This window comes from Lithobates pipiens, unplaced genomic scaffold (genome assembly GCF_037356315.1).
Source record: "Lithobates pipiens isolate NorthernLeopardFrog02 unplaced genomic scaffold, aLitPip1_a1.2 Scaffold_10, whole genome shotgun sequence".
Classification (NCBI taxonomy): domain Eukaryota; kingdom Metazoa; phylum Chordata; class Amphibia; order Anura; family Ranidae; genus Lithobates; species Lithobates pipiens.
This window is the reverse complement of record NW_027507686.1, coordinates 31,464,213-31,481,071: the sequence shown is the minus strand read 5'-3', so window position 1 is coordinate 31,481,071 and position 16,859 is coordinate 31,464,213. Positions and strand designations below refer to the sequence as shown.

The window sequence follows — 16,859 nt, the reverse complement described above, 5'->3', positions numbered from 1 at the left end:
TCTCTGCTGCCTGACTGATAATCTGCTGGCTGACTCTGTGACACAGCAGGAAAGTGGCAGAGCAAGTGACAATCCATAATGTGTGGCAGGCGACTTGGCAAGTGACAACCCAGGACGTGGCAAGTGACAATCCGTAACGTGTGGCAGGTGACGTGGCAAGTGAAAATCCATGACGTGGCAAATGACAATCCATAATGTGTGGCAGGCAACGTGGCAAGTGACAACCAGGGACGTGGCAAGTGACAATCCGTAACGTGTGGCAGGTGACATGGCAAGTGACAACCTGGATGTGGCAAGTGACAATCCGTAACATGTGGCAGGTGACGTGGCAAGTGAAAATCCGTGACGTGACAAGTGACAATCCGTAATGTGTGGCAGGTGGCGTGGCAAGTGACAACCCGGGACGTGCAAGTGACAATCCATAATGTGTGGCAAGTGACAATCTAGGATGTGGTAAGTGACAATCTGTAATGTGTGGCAATCTAGGACGTGGCAAGTGACAATCCGTAATGTGTGGCAGGTGACGTGGCAAGTGACAACCTGGATGTGGCAAGTGACAATCTGTAACATGTGTCAGGTGACGTGGCAAGTGAAAATCCGTGACGTGACAATCCGTAATGTGTGGCAGGTGACGTGGCAAGTGACAACCCGGGACGTGCAAGTGACAATCCATAATGTGTGGCAAGTGACAATCTAGGATGTGGTAAGTGACAATCTGTAATGTGTGGCAATCTAGGACGTGGCAAGTGACAATCCGTAATGTGTGGCAGGTGACGTGGCAAGTGACAACCTGGATGTGGCAAGTGACAATCCGTAACATGTGGCAGGTGACGTGGCAAGTGAAAATCCGTGATGTGACAAGTGACAATCCGTAATGTGTGGCAGGTGACGTGGCAAGTGACAATCCGTAATGTGTGGCAGGTGACGTGGCAAGTGAAAATCTGTGATGTGACAAGTGACAATCCCTAATGTGTGGCAGGTGACGTGGCAAGTGACAATCCGTAATGTGTGGCAGGTGACGTGGCAAGTGACAACCCGAGACGTGGCAAGTGACAATCTAGGACATGGCAAGTGACAATCCGTAATGTGTGGCAGGTAATGTGGCAAGTGACAATCCGGGACTTGGCAAGTGGACAATCCGTAACATGTGGCAGGTGACATTCTGCAACGTGTGACAAGTGACAATCTGCATCTGGTGGCAGGCGACGTGGCAAGTGGACAATCTGCAATGTGTAGCAGGTGATGTGACAAGTGACAATCCTTAATGTGTGGCAAGTGACAATCCAGGACGTGGCAAGTTACAATCCATAATGTGTGGCAAGTGACGTGGCAAGTGACAATCCAGGACGTGGCATGTGACAATCCATAATGTGTGGCAAGTGACAATCCAGGACGTGGCAAGTGACAATCCATAATGTGTGGCAGGTGACTTGGCAAGTGACAATCCGCAACATGTGGTAGGTGACATTCCGCAACGTTTGACAAGTTAAAATCTGCATCTGGTGGCAGGCGATGATGGCAAGTGACACGCTCAGGGATCCCACTGATTTTGCATTATGGTGAGTTGAACTATTTCATTTTATATAACAGAACAGAAATTGGTTAAAAGGCCTGGAGGTCAGCAATGTGTTCCCTTCAGGGGCTGCATAGAGTATACTGCATACTTTGTTGTTCAAAATTAATATAAGCCGTTGCCTGGGTACTGTGCCACATGGGTGTGGTAGTCTGTTGTTTAATGGCATTAGTTCATTTTTTTTGGTGGGGGGGGGGGGCCCATACAACATTTTGCTATGGGGCCCTGTGATTTCTAGTTACGCCCCTGGCTGGTGGGAGGGGCCAGCAGGGTGTTGTACATAACTTCCCGAAAACATCCCAGCACCCGGCCTCAGTACTCCTCTAAAGAGCCCTGATGTATCCAGTGGGAGGAGTTATGCAAATATTAAAATGCTTTGATGGGGGTATTAGTCTGGAGGAGTGGGCGTCCCTAGGCAGGCTGTATTTGCATACAGATCCCCTTAGGTAACACTGAACCTCCATGATTGAAACATCTGAAATCCAATGAATAAAAGGGACAGGCCAGGGACTGTCAGGCTGGGGAGGAAAAGAGTTAGATGATGCTGGACATAATCCAGCCAGTAAATGAGGTCTTGCTGCAGCTTTTACTGCACGTTGTGAGATTTTCACAGTGTGCAGTGAAATCAGAGTAAATCATTTCAGAAAGGGAGAGGAGCCAACTGTGCAAGACTCAATATACTCAGCAATTTCTTCATCTAATTTCCCCACCAACATTCTTCCACCCTGGGGTGGTATATGGGGTTGTCTGGGCAAGGAAGCAGTTTTAATGGTGCAGAGATGGTGGCAGGGGCAGACTGACAACTCATGGGGCCCCCGGGCAATAGGAGATTATGGGGCCCCCAGGCAATCAGACATTATGGGGCCACACAGTATACAATCACACAGTATACAAAGACATGTTTCTATTGGCTGAGACGGTACTGGAGAGGTGGGGAAGCTATAATATCGGGATTTTTAGACCAAAAGGATGTTGGTAAGGGACATTTCAGAGACAGATGTAAAAAAAAACAACAGATTTTTACATACTTTCTCTGGTTTTACTGAGGCTGACAACCCTGATGGGGCCCCCTAGTGGCACGGGGCCCTTGGGCAGTGCCCGAGTGGCCCAATGGTCAGTCCGCCCCTGGATGGTGATTATTCCTGAAGCTCCCCACTTTCATCACTCATGTAAAATCGTAATAGAAAAAAAATATATATTTATAAATAATTATATACAGGGGGAAAATAATTATTTGATACTCTGCCGATTTTGTAAGTTTGCCCACATAAAAATGATAGACCCTTCATTTCTTTGTATCATAGGTGTATTTTAAATGATAGAGACGGAATATCAACCAAAAATCCAGAAAAAAAACACATAATACAAATGTTATAAATGGAGTTGCAGTTCAGTGAGTAAAATAAGTATTTGATCCCGTACCAACCAACAATAATTCTGTCTTCCATAGATTGGCTACAGTAGGTGCTCTTGTGGTACACAGATTCGTTTTGTCAATATAAGAAGGTGCTCCTAACGACAACTCGTTATGTCTATAAAAGACACCCATCCACAGAATCTCTTCCATTCAAACCTCACCATCATGGGCAAGACCAAAGAGATGTCAAAGGACGTCAGGAACAAGACTGTAGATCTGCACAAGGCTGGAATGGGCTTCAAGACCATCAGCAAGAAGCTTGGTGAGGAGACAACTGTTGGAGAGATTATTCACAAATGAAAGAAATACAAAATACAAAAGGACCATCAATCACTCTCGGTCTGGAGCTCCATGCAAGATTTTGTCTCATAGGGTGAGGATGATTATGAGAAAAGTGAGGGATCAGCCCAGAACTACATGGGAGGAGCTTGTGAATGATCTCAAGGCAGTTGGGACCACAGTCACCAAACAAACCATCGGTAACACAGAACGCCACCATGGATGGAAATCCTGCAGCGATCGCAAGGTCCCCCTCCTCAAGAAGGCACATGTACAGGCCCTTCTGAAGTTGCTTAGGTTGCTTTCACACTGAGGCTCTTTACAGGTGCTATATCTCTAGAAATAGCGCCTGCAAAGCGTCTGTAAAGAGCCTCTCCTCTAACTCCAATGTGAAAGCCCGAGAGCTTTCACATTGGAGCGGTGCGCTTGGCGGGATGCAAAAAAAAAAAAAAAAAAAGTCCTGCAAGCAGCATCTTTGAGGCACTGTAGGAGCGAAGTTATACACCGCTCCTAAATTGCCCCTGCCCATTGAAATAAATGGGCAACGCAGTGGAAGTGCCAGCAAAGCACCACTGCAGCAGCACTTTGCGGGCGCTTTTAACCCTTTTTTAGCTATTAGCTGGGGTCAAAAGCGCCCCGCTGGCGACCAGTAAAGCATTGCTAAGAATAGCGGCGCTTTACCGCCAACGCCCCATGTGAAAGTAGCCTAATGAACATCTGAATGATTCAGAGAAGGATTGAGACAAAGTGAGGTTTTCAGATGAGACCAAAATTGAGCTCTTTGGCATTAACTTGATTCGCCCTGTTTGGAGGAAGACAAATGCTGACTATGACCCTAAGAACATCATCCCTACAGTCAAGCACAGAGGTAGAAACACGATGCTTTGGGGCTTTTTCTCTGCTAAAGGTACAGGCCGACTTTGTCGCATTGAGGGGCCAATGAACAGGGCCATGTATTGTAAAATTTTGGATGAGAACCATCTTCCCTCAGCCAGAACACTAAAGATGGGTCGTAGATGGGTCCTTCCAGCATGACAATGACCCAAAACATGCTGCCAAGGCAACAAAAGAGTGGCTCAAGAAGAAGCACATTAAGGTCACGGAGTGGCCCAGCCATTCTCCAGACCTTAATCCTATAGATAATTTATGGAGGGAGCTGAAACTTCGAGTTGCCAAGAGACAGCCGAGAAACCTTAACTTTTAGAGAAGGTCTGTAAAGAAGAGTGGATTAAAATCTCTCCTGAGATGTGTGCAAACCTGGTAACCAACTACAAGAAACATCTTTTCTCTGTGCTTGTCAACAAGGGTTTCTTCACCAAGTACCAAATCATGTTTTTCTTGGGGATCAAATACTTATTTTACTCACTGAACTGGAACTCAATTTATAATGGGTTTTTTTTCTGGATTTTTGGTGGATATTCTGTTTCTATCATTTAAAATAAACCTATGATAACAATTATAGACCCTTCATTTCATTGTGAGTGGGCAAACTTACAAAATCTACAGGGGATCAAATCATTATTTTCCCCAATGTAGGAAGCAGTATGACACACACTTCCTATTTCTACATAATAGATGGTTTCCACTGTGAGATAAAATAGGTATTTTCTCATTTCATCACCTTACAACAGAATTATATTCTTAGAATTTCATTTCACAAATCACATCTGAAAAGAGAGAATGTGAGAAATGTAAACAATGCGAACGTAAAGGATTTCATGGTATAGAATAGATAAAGGGAACATGATAAGCAAATTTATAGAATTACACCTGCCTGGTAGCGGGGTGAGGAATGGGAAGAATTTCACACGAATTTAGGCTGGAACTAAAAAAAGAAAAAAAAAAAAGAAATTCTTATTATTTTCCAGTCTCACCTGTGGTTTGAAAAGAACATCAGCCCACACAGCTGCTATGGGGCCTGGGAATGGAAGGGGGACCCATTATGGAATTTTGTTGAGGCAATTTAAACAGAAAATCTGAATACCTATGAAGATAACACATAGTACCAGTTATTGTATTACTAAGGATTGCAGAGTTTGCTGTAGTCAGTGACCCTGTATTCTCTGTGACATCAGACGTATAGGAGGAGACTTCAGAATGGTTGTCAGTTGTCACTAGTCCCAGATATCCTTTGCCGGTCGTCTACTAAGATGAATTTGTTTAGCCACCTTTGTAGTGTAGATTTATTACCCTTAGAGCTTCTGGTCATGCCGGACAGAATTGAAATGATTTTCTTTTGAATGAGTACTACATGCCCTTGCAATCTGACAGATTTGGAGTGTTTTTGCAAAGAAGAATGGGCAAATATTGGCAAGTCAAGATGTGCCATGCTGATAGACTCATACACAGGGGTCAAGTCCTGAAAAAAAACGTGGGAACTCACCCAAGAGTCCCCCACTCACACTGCAAAAAAAGTACCTAAAATGGCCGTATTTTGTGTTTTTTCATCGGGCACTCAGGCTTTCACACTGGGGTGGCACGACAGGCAGTTTTCAAGCACTCTATAGGGGTGATTTATAGCACTGAAATGCCTGAAGACTGTCTCAGTGTGAAAGGGGCCTTAAGCATGTTTCTAGAGATTGAGAGGTCTGAGGTGGAGAATGCAGCAAAGGGATCCTGAGCAGGCTGGGATGCAGGAGCTGTTAGCTGCTGTGACCCTGTCTCCATATGTAGTGAATCTATTGCTTCATCCTGGGAGGCCCTGCGTGGTCTGGATTTAGCAGGGCTCCTGGTGGAAGGCGTAGAGGATCCTGATAGTAGTGGGCTGGTGTGCGGAGGGACTTCGAACCCTCTCTGTATAGGCTTGCATGCTCGTCTCTTGGGGCCATTGCCATTCTGGTTAAGACCAGTGGAGGGACTGGAGAAAAAGTCAGCCAGCTTGCTCAGCCGCGGCTGGTCCCAGCTCCTTTGTGGCAAAGTGTGGAGGAGCCCTCAGCTTGGGGGACCAAAAACGCCACGTTGTCGTGTGCATAGGGGCTCTGTGGGAAGAAGAGATTCCAAGTGGCCAAGCGAGCTCCTTCAAAGAGGGGCCATATCACAGGGTGGTCGCCACACCCCGAGCAGAAATGCTGGGGCATCACTCTTTGGTGACATCACTTTCTGCTAGACGCCATGCGGCAGGCGCCTAGCAACCAGTTAGGGCAGTGAGCTAGCAGGTGGAGGATTCACATAAAACTGTTCTTAGCCGGCCAAGGAATCCACCAGGACAAGAGACAGCGGCGATGTAGCGGCTTATTTAGGTGGCATTAAGCCACAGCAGGAACGTTGTTCCCATGCATTCCTACAGGACTCAAGCCCTGCATAAACCAAAGACTAAGTCATGGCCTTACAGATCTGAGCCATAAAGGTCTGATGAGGCACCACCCAAGAGGCATTAATCGCCCTGGATGAGTGTGCTCTAACATGAAAATGAAATAATTTTCTTCTTTAAGTGATTAAACAATCACTTGATGAATCCATTTGGAAAATAGTGGATTTTGACATGGTCTCCATTTTGGACCCCCTGGCAGTACAAACAAAACATGTGTTTTTGTGAACCTAAGCGGTCGCCTTTAAATAGACTCTGATCGCTCTTACTACATCAAGGGAATGTAGTGCCTTCTCTTTCCTAGATTGAGGCTCTGGGAAGAAAGATGGAAGAATAATATCTTGGTTTAAATGAAAACCTGTTACCACTTTTGGTAGGAATTCAGGCTGATGACATAAAACCACCTCATCCTTATGCATGATCAAATATGGTTCTTTTACAAGACAGAGACACTAGTTCCGATACTCTTCTAGCAGAAGAAATGGCACCAGAAAGATTATCTTTCTTGTCAAAAAGAACCAAGGGAATTTCTCGTAAAGGCTCAAACGGCAGATTCTGCAAAGCCAACAAGACCAATTTTAAATCCCAAGGATTTAGAGGTGCCTTGATAGGGGGATTAATCCGTATTACCCCCTGAATAAGCTACGCACCAAGAGTGGGAAGCAAGAGGCCATTGAAAAATCTCTGACATACTTCCTGGGGTGCCAACCCCTGGATCCACACCAAGAAACATATGCTTTCCAGACTCTATATTAAATTATTCTGGAAGCCGGCTTCCTGGCATTAATCAAAGTAGACACTACCAAAGGAGATCACCCATGATCCTTTATAAAGTGGGATTCAACAGTCAAACCTGTTACATTTTTCGTCCGTAAGGTAGGATGGAATACCGGACTTTGTGTGAGAAGCTCTGGCTATAATGGCAGAGTCCAAAGGACTCCTATGGCCATCCTTATGATCTCGGTAAATCAACATCTAAAAAACTGATCCCATGGGAAGACTAATGCATCCGTTCTGCCTACTAGTGGATCCCTTGTTCCCGGCACAAAGTTGTCGACTTTGAATCTGGACGCAAATAGGTCCCTGTCCGGAATACCCCCTTCTCTGACATATCACTAGGAAGATGTTGGGGTGAAGAGACCATTCTCCCGGAAATAATTGTTAGCGATTCAAGTAGTCCTCCTGCCAATTCTCTATTCCTGGAATGAAAAATTGCTGATAGGCAAGAAATGTTGTGTTCTGCCCAAGCTAGAACATGATTCACCTCATTTTGGGCTGCACGACTTCTCGTGCCCCCCTGGTGATTGATGTAAGCCACAGCCTGACAGGACTGAATCCTAACAGGACAGTCCCGTAGTCTGACCGTCCAAGATTCTAGGGCCAGACGTACTGCCCGAATCTCCAAAATGTTGATAGGCAAGGTCCTCTAACCTGGACCATCTCCCCTGGACAAAATCTTCTTCCAGGGCTGCTCCCCAGCCTAGAAGGCTGGCATCTGTTGTTAACACTTTCCAGGATACAGGTAGAAAATATTTTCCCTTTTGCTGGATAACAACCACCAATTTAGCCAAGCGTATTGGAAAAATCCAAGGCCTGAATCTTTTTATTCCAGACCGACAGGATGTGTTTTGAAGCAGTCTTGAGTGAAAACTGCGCGTAAGGGACGGCCTTGAAGGAGGCCACCAATTGCCCTAACAATCTCATGCACAGCCGAGTGGAAGGATTTTTCTTTGTTTTGATAAGTTGAATTAGTCCTACAATGGAACGGATTCTTGTCTGGGGTAAGAATACCTTCTTCTGTATGGTATCTATAACCAGCCCCAAGTACTGTAATCTCCTTGATGGTGTTAAGGAGGATTTTTCTAGGTTGAGTATCCAACCCAGAGATTCCAGGTAGTTTACAGCTGTGATCAGACTCTGGTTTAGACCTAAGACTGAATGATCTAATAAAAGTAGATCGTCTAAATGGGCTAGGACCGATATGCCTTGAGCCCTTAATCTGGCTAAAGGAGGTGCCAGAATATTTGAGAACACCCACGGTGATGTGGCTAAACCGAATGGCAGGGCCACAACTGAAAATGATGATTTTTTATTTCAAAGAGCAGAAATTTCTGGTGAGCGGGAAATATTGGCACGTGGAGAGATTGGCATCTTTGATATCGACTGAAGCCAAAAACTCCCCTCCTTGCAGGATGGAAGGATCGGATGTATAAGTGCAAACAGTACTTCACAAAATACCTGAAATGACTGGGTCCTTATATAGACAGGTGTGTGCCTTTCCAAATCATGTCCAATCAACTGAATTTACCATAAGTGGACCCCAATCAAGTTGTAGAAACATCTCAATGATGATCAGTGGAAAAAGGATGCATCTGAGCTCAATTCAAAGTGTCATGGCAAAGGCTGTGAATATTTATGTACATGGGATTTTTTCATTTATTTTTAATAAATGTGCAAAGATTGCAAACAAACTTATTTTATGTTGTCATCTTTGAGATCTAGAATGGGTCTTACCTCTCTGTTTGGTTTTGGAGAAAAGGTTTGAATCAAAACCTGTGCCCTTTTCCACTAAGGGAACCTCTGATATCACCGACTGGGTGATCCAGAGCCAGAAAAAGAGACTTCTTTTTTTCTGGATCGTTGGAAACATTTGACCTAACAAAAAACGAGGAGACAGAAACTCTGGGAACTCTTGTTGTAACCTAGAGTAAACTACAGAAGCCACCCATCTGTCTTGACGTTGTTCCTCTTTGAGAATTGCAGGAGCCTACCCCCCCACCCGAGCGAGCAGGGGTGCCCCTTCATGAGGAGCTTTAGCATCCTGCTTTGTGAGCTTTCTGCCCCAAGATCTCGACTGACCCTGGCGCTGCCCTTGGGGTCTTCCCATTGAACCTGACGGTTGAGGCCGTCGAGACTGCCTAGAGGCTGATGCCCCTGGCACAGGAGAGGCAGCATGCTTAAAGGAGAAATATGTGAACTTCTTCTTTACTCGTAAAAGAGAGCTTTTCCCATGAGAGATCCTTTGGATGTATTTTAACCATGATTGTTTCCAAATAGCGGTTCACCATGAAAAGGGGAAACTGGCTAGGAACTTTTTACAGGGTGCTTCGGCTGAAATTTTTTTTCAGCCATAGAACGCATCTACTGTGAAACATAGTGCATCTGATACACCAGCTCATTGCTGGGCCTGCTGATCAGGCAGAATTTTAAGTATCTCCACAAACTGTTCCTTAATGGACTGGGATATACCAATTGCAGCAAGAACTGGCTGCGCTACTGAACTTGCTAAAGACATATTGCTTTTAGAAAGTTGTTCCAACTTTTTATCTGTTGGATCTTTTAACATCAGCACATTATCCAACGGACATTTGAGATTCTTGTTCACTGAAGCGATTGCAGCATCAATTGCTGGAACTCCCCATTTTTTTTTTATAGAAATCCTCTTCCATAGGATAAAGTGTGGAGAATTTCTTAGGAGGATAATATTGTTTATCTGGATGTTCCCATTCAGAATACATAATCTTTTTTAGCCATGCATGAATTGGAAAAACATCCCCAGATGGAAGGAGGTTCTAATGAACCCAAATTAGAGGTGGGTTCCTCAAGAGCAGCAAAAAAAGGTTGAACGAACAAATTTAGTAAGGAAGTGCACAAGCAGCCTGCCTTGTGATGTTACTTCTATATTAGGATCCTCAGAAAAGGATAAATAAGTATCTTCCAAATGTTTGGGAAGATCTACCTGATCCCCATTATCCTGCACCTCAATAAGAGGGTCCTGACTATGGAGAGATATCATAGCATCAATCTTCTTTCCAAATTACAAATGGTAGAAGAAAAAAAACCTGTGTGTGATATATACAGGGACTGAAGTATCTAGCGCAGCTGCAAGAACAGTTCCCCCTGACGGCTCAATCTGACCGGCCGCATCCCTCTCAGAGGAGGATGACATTCTTTTGGAAATGAATTTAGTTTATTGTGAAACCATTGACCCTTTAGAACCCTTAGAGGAGTTCCTGGTCCCATTACCACTCATAGCCTGAAGCACAAAGCAAAGGCACTTTTACCAGCAAAAGAATGTACACTGCTAGGCTATAGTCCAGCGCTATAAGCTGCTATAAATACCTAGCCTGGTAAAGTATAATCTGTCAAAGGGAATGCCTGTGTCACCAACCTGAAACAAGCCATCCTCCTGCTCTGTCCCTCCACAGCCAGCAGCAGCTACACACATACAGCTTTAACAACTTCCTCCACATGTGGTCGGCATCTGACGCCATTAGCCACGCCCCCGCGCAAATTATGGCCCCCTTTCCTTTCAAAGGAAAGTGTTTTCCCACGTGAGCGGCAGCTCAGGCGTCATATGAAACAGCAGACATAGCGGGGGGGGGGGGGGGGGGTAAATCCTCCGCTGAGCGGCCGCGCGGTCTGTCCCCCTTTTTAAAAAAAAAAAGGAAACTGCTTTTGGCATATGAAGCCCCCGAAAAAAAACAACATTGGGGGTGCAGGAGGAGAACCAGACCCCCCTTTCTTGCCAGAGGATCTGCTTGTGGCCAGAGGAGAGGAGAAATTAAGGCTTCTGCGCTGTTTCCAGCATCAGGCAGTGATTGCTCATTACAACCCACAGTGGTGACATGGCATGACAGCATTATACATAGAAGGAGAAATTCCTGAGAAAATCTCCCTTACCTTTCCTCGCAACAGGGTTATCTGAGATAAAACCCAATCTTCACCCTTCACGGTGGGCTCCAAGACTTCAAGAAACCTTCAGGAACAGAGGAACCTCAGGTTACCCACAATCCTGGACCTGTGACAACACCCTGCCAGTAAAAACTTTATGGCTTTACTACCAAAAAGTACTGGATCCCAGGGTCCAGCTGTCTAAAAAGAGAAGCATTCGCAAGCAAAAACTTGTTTCTTTGGACACGAGGCCGGTCAGCATGGCTAGCCCCAGCATGGAAGCTTACAGTGGAGCTCAGCACAGCACATTTTTACTCGTGACCAACACCTTAGACACTGGCGAAAAAACGGAGGACTCCCAGTAGTGGGAGGGGTTATATAGGGAGTACACTTCTTGCCTTAGGGCGTGCCAGTGTCCATCACCTATCAGTGGCCCTATAACCCACATAGTAAGTACTATGACTCTGTGTCCTCTGATGTAAGAAAATAAATTTGTTTAGCATGTCTTCTTAGTATAGATTTATTATTACCCTTACAGCTTCTGGTCATCCTGGCCAGCACTGAAATTCTTTTCTTTTTACTGAGTACTGGTTATGATTAAAGCGTAGCTCCAGTAGTTTTTGTATTTATTAAAATTCAGCAGCTACAAAAATGTAATAAACACACATTCACCTGTCACAGGATCCAGCGATGTGGCCTCCTGAACCCTCAGTTCTCTCCCTCTCCTCACCATTTCAAGTGTGGGAACCTGGCTGTCACAGCTTGCAGCTTCACAGCCGGGTGCGATTTGCGCTGCGCCTCCTCAATGGCCGGGCAATCTTCTGGGACCCGTGATGTGTCCCCCAAGATTGCAGGGAGGGAGGGGGAGAGGAGAACTTCCGTTCGGATCGCCTAGGCAGCCCAAGCAAAAGTGGGCCCCCCCCCAAAAAAATGACATGCCCAATGTAGCATAGGAGGTGGGAGGAGTGCTTAACCACTTCAGCCCCAGACCATTTTGCTGGCCAAAGACCAGACCACTTTTTGCGATTCGGCACTGCGTCGCTTTAACTGACAATTGCATGGTCGTGCGACGTGGCTCCCAAACAAAATTGACGTCCTTTTTTCCCCACAAATAGAGCTTTCTTTTGGTGGTATTTGATCACCTCTGCGGTTTTAATTTTTTGCGCTATAAACAAAAATAGAGCGACAATTTTGAAAGAAATGTATTATTTTTTACTTTTTGTTATAATAAATATCCCCCAAAAATATATATAACATTTTTTTTTCCCCTCAGTTTAGGCCGATACATATTCTTCTACATACTTTTGGTTTAAAAAAAATCGCAATAAGCGATTATTGATTGGTTTGCGCAAAAGTTATAGCGTTTACAAAATAGGGGATAGTTTTATGGCATTTTTATAAAAAAAATTTTTTACTAGTAATGGCGGCGATCAGCGATTTTTATTGTGACTGCGACATTATGGCGGACACATCGGACATTTTTTAACACATTTTTGGGACCATTGTCATTTATACAGCAATCACTGCAATACAAATGCAGTGATTCCTGTGTAAATGACACTGGCAGCGAAGGGGTTAACCAGTGGGTGGCAGTGTAGGGGTTAAGTGTTCCTAGGGGTGTGTTACTAACTGTTGGGGGCTGGGCTTTCATTTAGTGAACACTGATCTCTGCTCCAATCACATGGAGCAGAGATCAGCGTCACTTGTTGCTAGGCAGAACGGGGAGATGCTGTTTACAACGAGACGATCGCGGGTATGCCCGCGGCGATCGAGTCCGCGGGACCCGCGCCCGGACTCACGGGGGTCCCGACCAACACGCAAGCGCGCCGCCGGCTTTAAGCACATGTCTGTGTGAAACGTGTCAACACTGTTCCCTGCTTGTAAGGCTGTGATGGTTGGCTTTTAATGGACTATCAATAAAATGGTTATGAGCTTCTACCTCCCTGAGTGCAGGTATCTGTCTTCCTTTAAATTTTTTACTGAGTACTACACTATTTCTTCCAACACTTGCTTGCTATGAATTTGCACTGATGTTCTAAAATGATGATGAAAAAGACTGGTGAGCTACTGAGGTTAGCTGCATAATGAAAGTTAAAAGTTAATTCCCTGCACTGCTGCTATTCCCCGACCTCCTCCATCCTCAACTCTGCTCCTGTAATGTACTGACTGTGCTGATGGCTCTCCTGCTGCCAGTTCAAGATAAAGGCATACCTTATGTTATGATCAATGGCATTAGGAGGTCACCAGGGGGCCCTATCAAAATTTTCCATGCTCTGTAGTTGCACCCCCGAATCTCACTAATTTCTTAGATGTGTTTTTATCACCCCAACCCACCCTGCGTCCCCCCCACTGAGAAACTGAACTCAACAATTGACCTATTTTTTTTCACACAGTAAAATGGCGGATGCATTTGAGCTAATTGAAGCATTCTGCAACATTGATCAATTTGGTCTGAATTGGTACCACTGATATAGATGAATGAGACCCTCGCTCTCCCTTCAAGTAGGTGCGAGTTCAGATCAATAAATATGGAGAAAAAAAATTCACAAATAATCAAAATAGTTTTTTTTCCTTTCAAGAAAACTTTATTTATTTTTTCTCTCTGGTGACAAACACCAAACCTCTGGGCCCATGCAGAAGAAGAATGGAGCCCAATTAAAACATTACAATCAATTCACAACTTCATAAAGGCTGATATTCAAACCCCAAACCAATACATTCAGTACATAAAAATAAAACAATCTTATTAGCGCACAGCGTCATCAGCAATAAACACAAAATAATAAATAATATAAACAATATTACATATTCAATAGATTTAAATATTTAAATATTACTTAAATAAATATTAATCTGCTTATTAACAATTATTGATATATATACAATTTCATATACACATAATAATCCCAGATGATTATGTATATATACAGTTTATATAAAGACTTTTCTTTTTACTGGTATTAAGTGCTATATTATAGCACTCTTAGTCTTACATTAAAGATCAGGTTGTTTAGTATCAGGGTTGGTGGATCTGTAACATTGGGACTATTGGAAGGATCCGTGCAGGTAAGAAGAGTTCAAGGATCTCGGCCTGCACAGACCCATCCACCATACAATAAGATGTACGGCTCAATTCACAAAGCTAACACACCAGGGATAAGGTTCCTTAATTTCCCAAAAAACTGGAAGTTATTTTCCGCCCAGTCCAATGAGATTTGGAAATGACAGTCACATTCACAGCTGAACCCATTATCCTACGCATCTCACACTATACAATTTAAAACCCAAATGTAAAAAAAAAAGCATTAATCACACTATACAAAGGAAAGAATTCTTGTCAATACCCGAGAAGTCTACTTTACATGATTCTGTGAACCAACCAGTGATCCATTTTGAGAATCACAAAATGAAAATTGTGGTGGCCCCGACACAGGACGAACATCGACACCATGGAGGGGCCACTGCTGAAAGCTCAGGATAAACAGTGAAATGTTTTAAAACAAACAAACTTTGGGTGACATAGTCACAACATTGGGTCTGGTAATTGGAGGCGCTCCATAGGAGAGATCTTCTCTATTCATAAATAGGTACGACACAGGTGCAGGCCACCGGGACCCTCAGGAATTCCATCCTGAACGTGTACTTGCTTTCGTCGTGTGGGCAGGTTTCCTTCCGCAACACCAGCATGCTCTGATCAACAGCGACAGAGTTCAAGGCGTGGTCCTGTTTTCCGGTAGTGGTGCTGATGCAGTGGTTGCACAGGCACTGGGCAAAGGCCAACTTTTGGGGGAAGCGGTCCTCATCCACATCAATCCTGCAGAGATCGAGAAAAGTTGTTGTTAATAAAGCAAATCTACATTTTAACATCATCCCTACAGCAGAACTTTGTGATCGTGATGTTGTAGGGTGCCAGTCTGCAAGACTCAGTGGAGAACACTAATCTATTTGGCTATTGGTAATCAGATGATCCAAAAAGTTGCCTTTACGTTAAAGCTCTCTAACAACCCTTAGTTGGTCTGCTGGGATTTTTTAACCCATCTTACTTTGATGTCACAATATAATGTGTAGGATTGTTTCCTACCTGTAGGTCCAGGGGGAGATGGAGCGCTCGGATATGTTATGGCCTTTTGAAATATTGTTATAGTTTGGGCAATCGACTTCTGGATTCCTCTTACGCCTTCTTGTCCTTTCAGGATTCTCCAGATGTTCCACCAGCTTCACAGCGCTGTATTTATTCCAGTGCATCCGGTTACCAACGAAACGATTCACCACTCTTACGCTTGATTCCGCCAGCTCTTGGTCGCTGAAGCAATGTGCATGCTCATGGGACCTCTTGTGTGTTCCTTTGGCATAGCAGTGACTGGCCGAGAAAACTGCAAACAGCAAAAACCACTGCAAGGGAAAAGGAAAAAAAATAAAAATTAATAAATGTTTTGAATAGTCACTAAACTGACTTGAAATTCCACAAAATATGACAATTACTTAAAGCCAGCCTTACTTAACCAGAGGCTGTCTGGGGTTCCTTGATCAATGAGAAAAATTCTGCCTCTTCGATGAATAAGCACTCATTTTATAGCTACCAGTAAAGGCAAGGGGTTCTTGCCAATGGCCACAAGTGTGAACCTATAGTAATTATTGGCAGGGGTTCTCTAAGACCGAAAGGCAAGTTCAAGGGTCGCCCATGTTATTAAGGGTGAGAAAGACTAATTTAAATAAATATACATGAATATTTTGTCTATTTTTACTGTGTTCAGTAGTCTACATCCAATACTGATTCTACATTTCATGCTGTGTTATGAAAAATCACAATAAGCCTTAATAAAAATTGGTTAAATAAAGTTAATAAAATACATGAAAAATGGTGGATATTGCATAAAAAAAAATATTGAAAAAAATTCCAACAACTTATTTGGAAAATCTTCCATAGATGATGGTTTAAAATGTATCCTAAACAAGTGATTCCACTCAAATATTTCAAAGTGCAGTACCCCTAGTAGACTGTAGGTGGTGTAGTGAAATTTGACACCAGACTATTTAAAGCATCATTTTTCCCTCTTCCTCTGCTCTGGCCCCTAAAATCCATCACAGTGCCCTGAGCTATCTGAATAGACAGTAAAGTCTCATTGCAAGGAATTTCAAGAAAAGAAAATGTGGATTCGTTAAGAAGTAGAGGTAACAGCAAATAGCCTGAGATGAGCAGAGACTTACCAGTGTATGCATGGCCAACAATGAATGGTTGTGCTTTGTCCTTTCTGCTCAATGGAAAGTTCTTTGTTATAATCCCAGAGAGGATTTTGGAGCCTTGTTCAATCTGTGTTGTGGTCCTGACTGAGAGCATTTTATAGAGAGACACCTGAATGGTTCTCCCTGCCCTCGGAAAATCCAGGTGTAGAGGACACTGCCTCCTCCTACGTAGGGGGAAGTGCCATTTACAATTGTTCCACTTCCTTGTTAGTTGCAGGTAAAGTTGCGAGAAGAATTTCACTCATTCATTCCAATCTATTTTTATTTTTGCAGCATGTATGCAAAGGTGAAAAGTTCCCTGCAGGGGGAGCAATGCTCCATGACACCTTGTCAGCCTCAGACACCTTGCCCAGAATTTCCATATC

At 44.0% G+C, this 16,859-nt stretch overlaps 1 protein-coding gene across 1 annotated transcript; it reads right to left on the bottom strand.

Moving 5' to 3' along the window:
* Positions 1-13,818: 13,818 nt before the first annotated feature.
* Positions 13,819-16,614, bottom strand: IL17C (interleukin 17C). The gene is made up of 3 exons (XM_077453376.1): positions 16,459-16,614; positions 15,332-15,642; positions 13,819-15,064 (listed from the first exon to the last, which is right to left on the bottom strand). The coding sequence occupies exons 1-3, from the start codon at positions 16,468-16,470 to the stop codon at positions 14,824-14,826; spliced, it is 564 nt and encodes a 187-aa protein (XP_077309502.1). The 5' UTR covers positions 16,471-16,614; the 3' UTR covers positions 13,819-14,823.
* Between the last annotated feature and the right edge of the window lie 245 nt (positions 16,615-16,859).

Coding starts and splice junctions, on each gene's coding strand:
- IL17C (XM_077453376.1), bottom strand. Junction 15,065..15,331: donor ATCTCCCCCTGGACCTACAG/GTAGGAAACAAT, acceptor CGATCTCTGCAG/GATTGATGTGGATGAGGACC.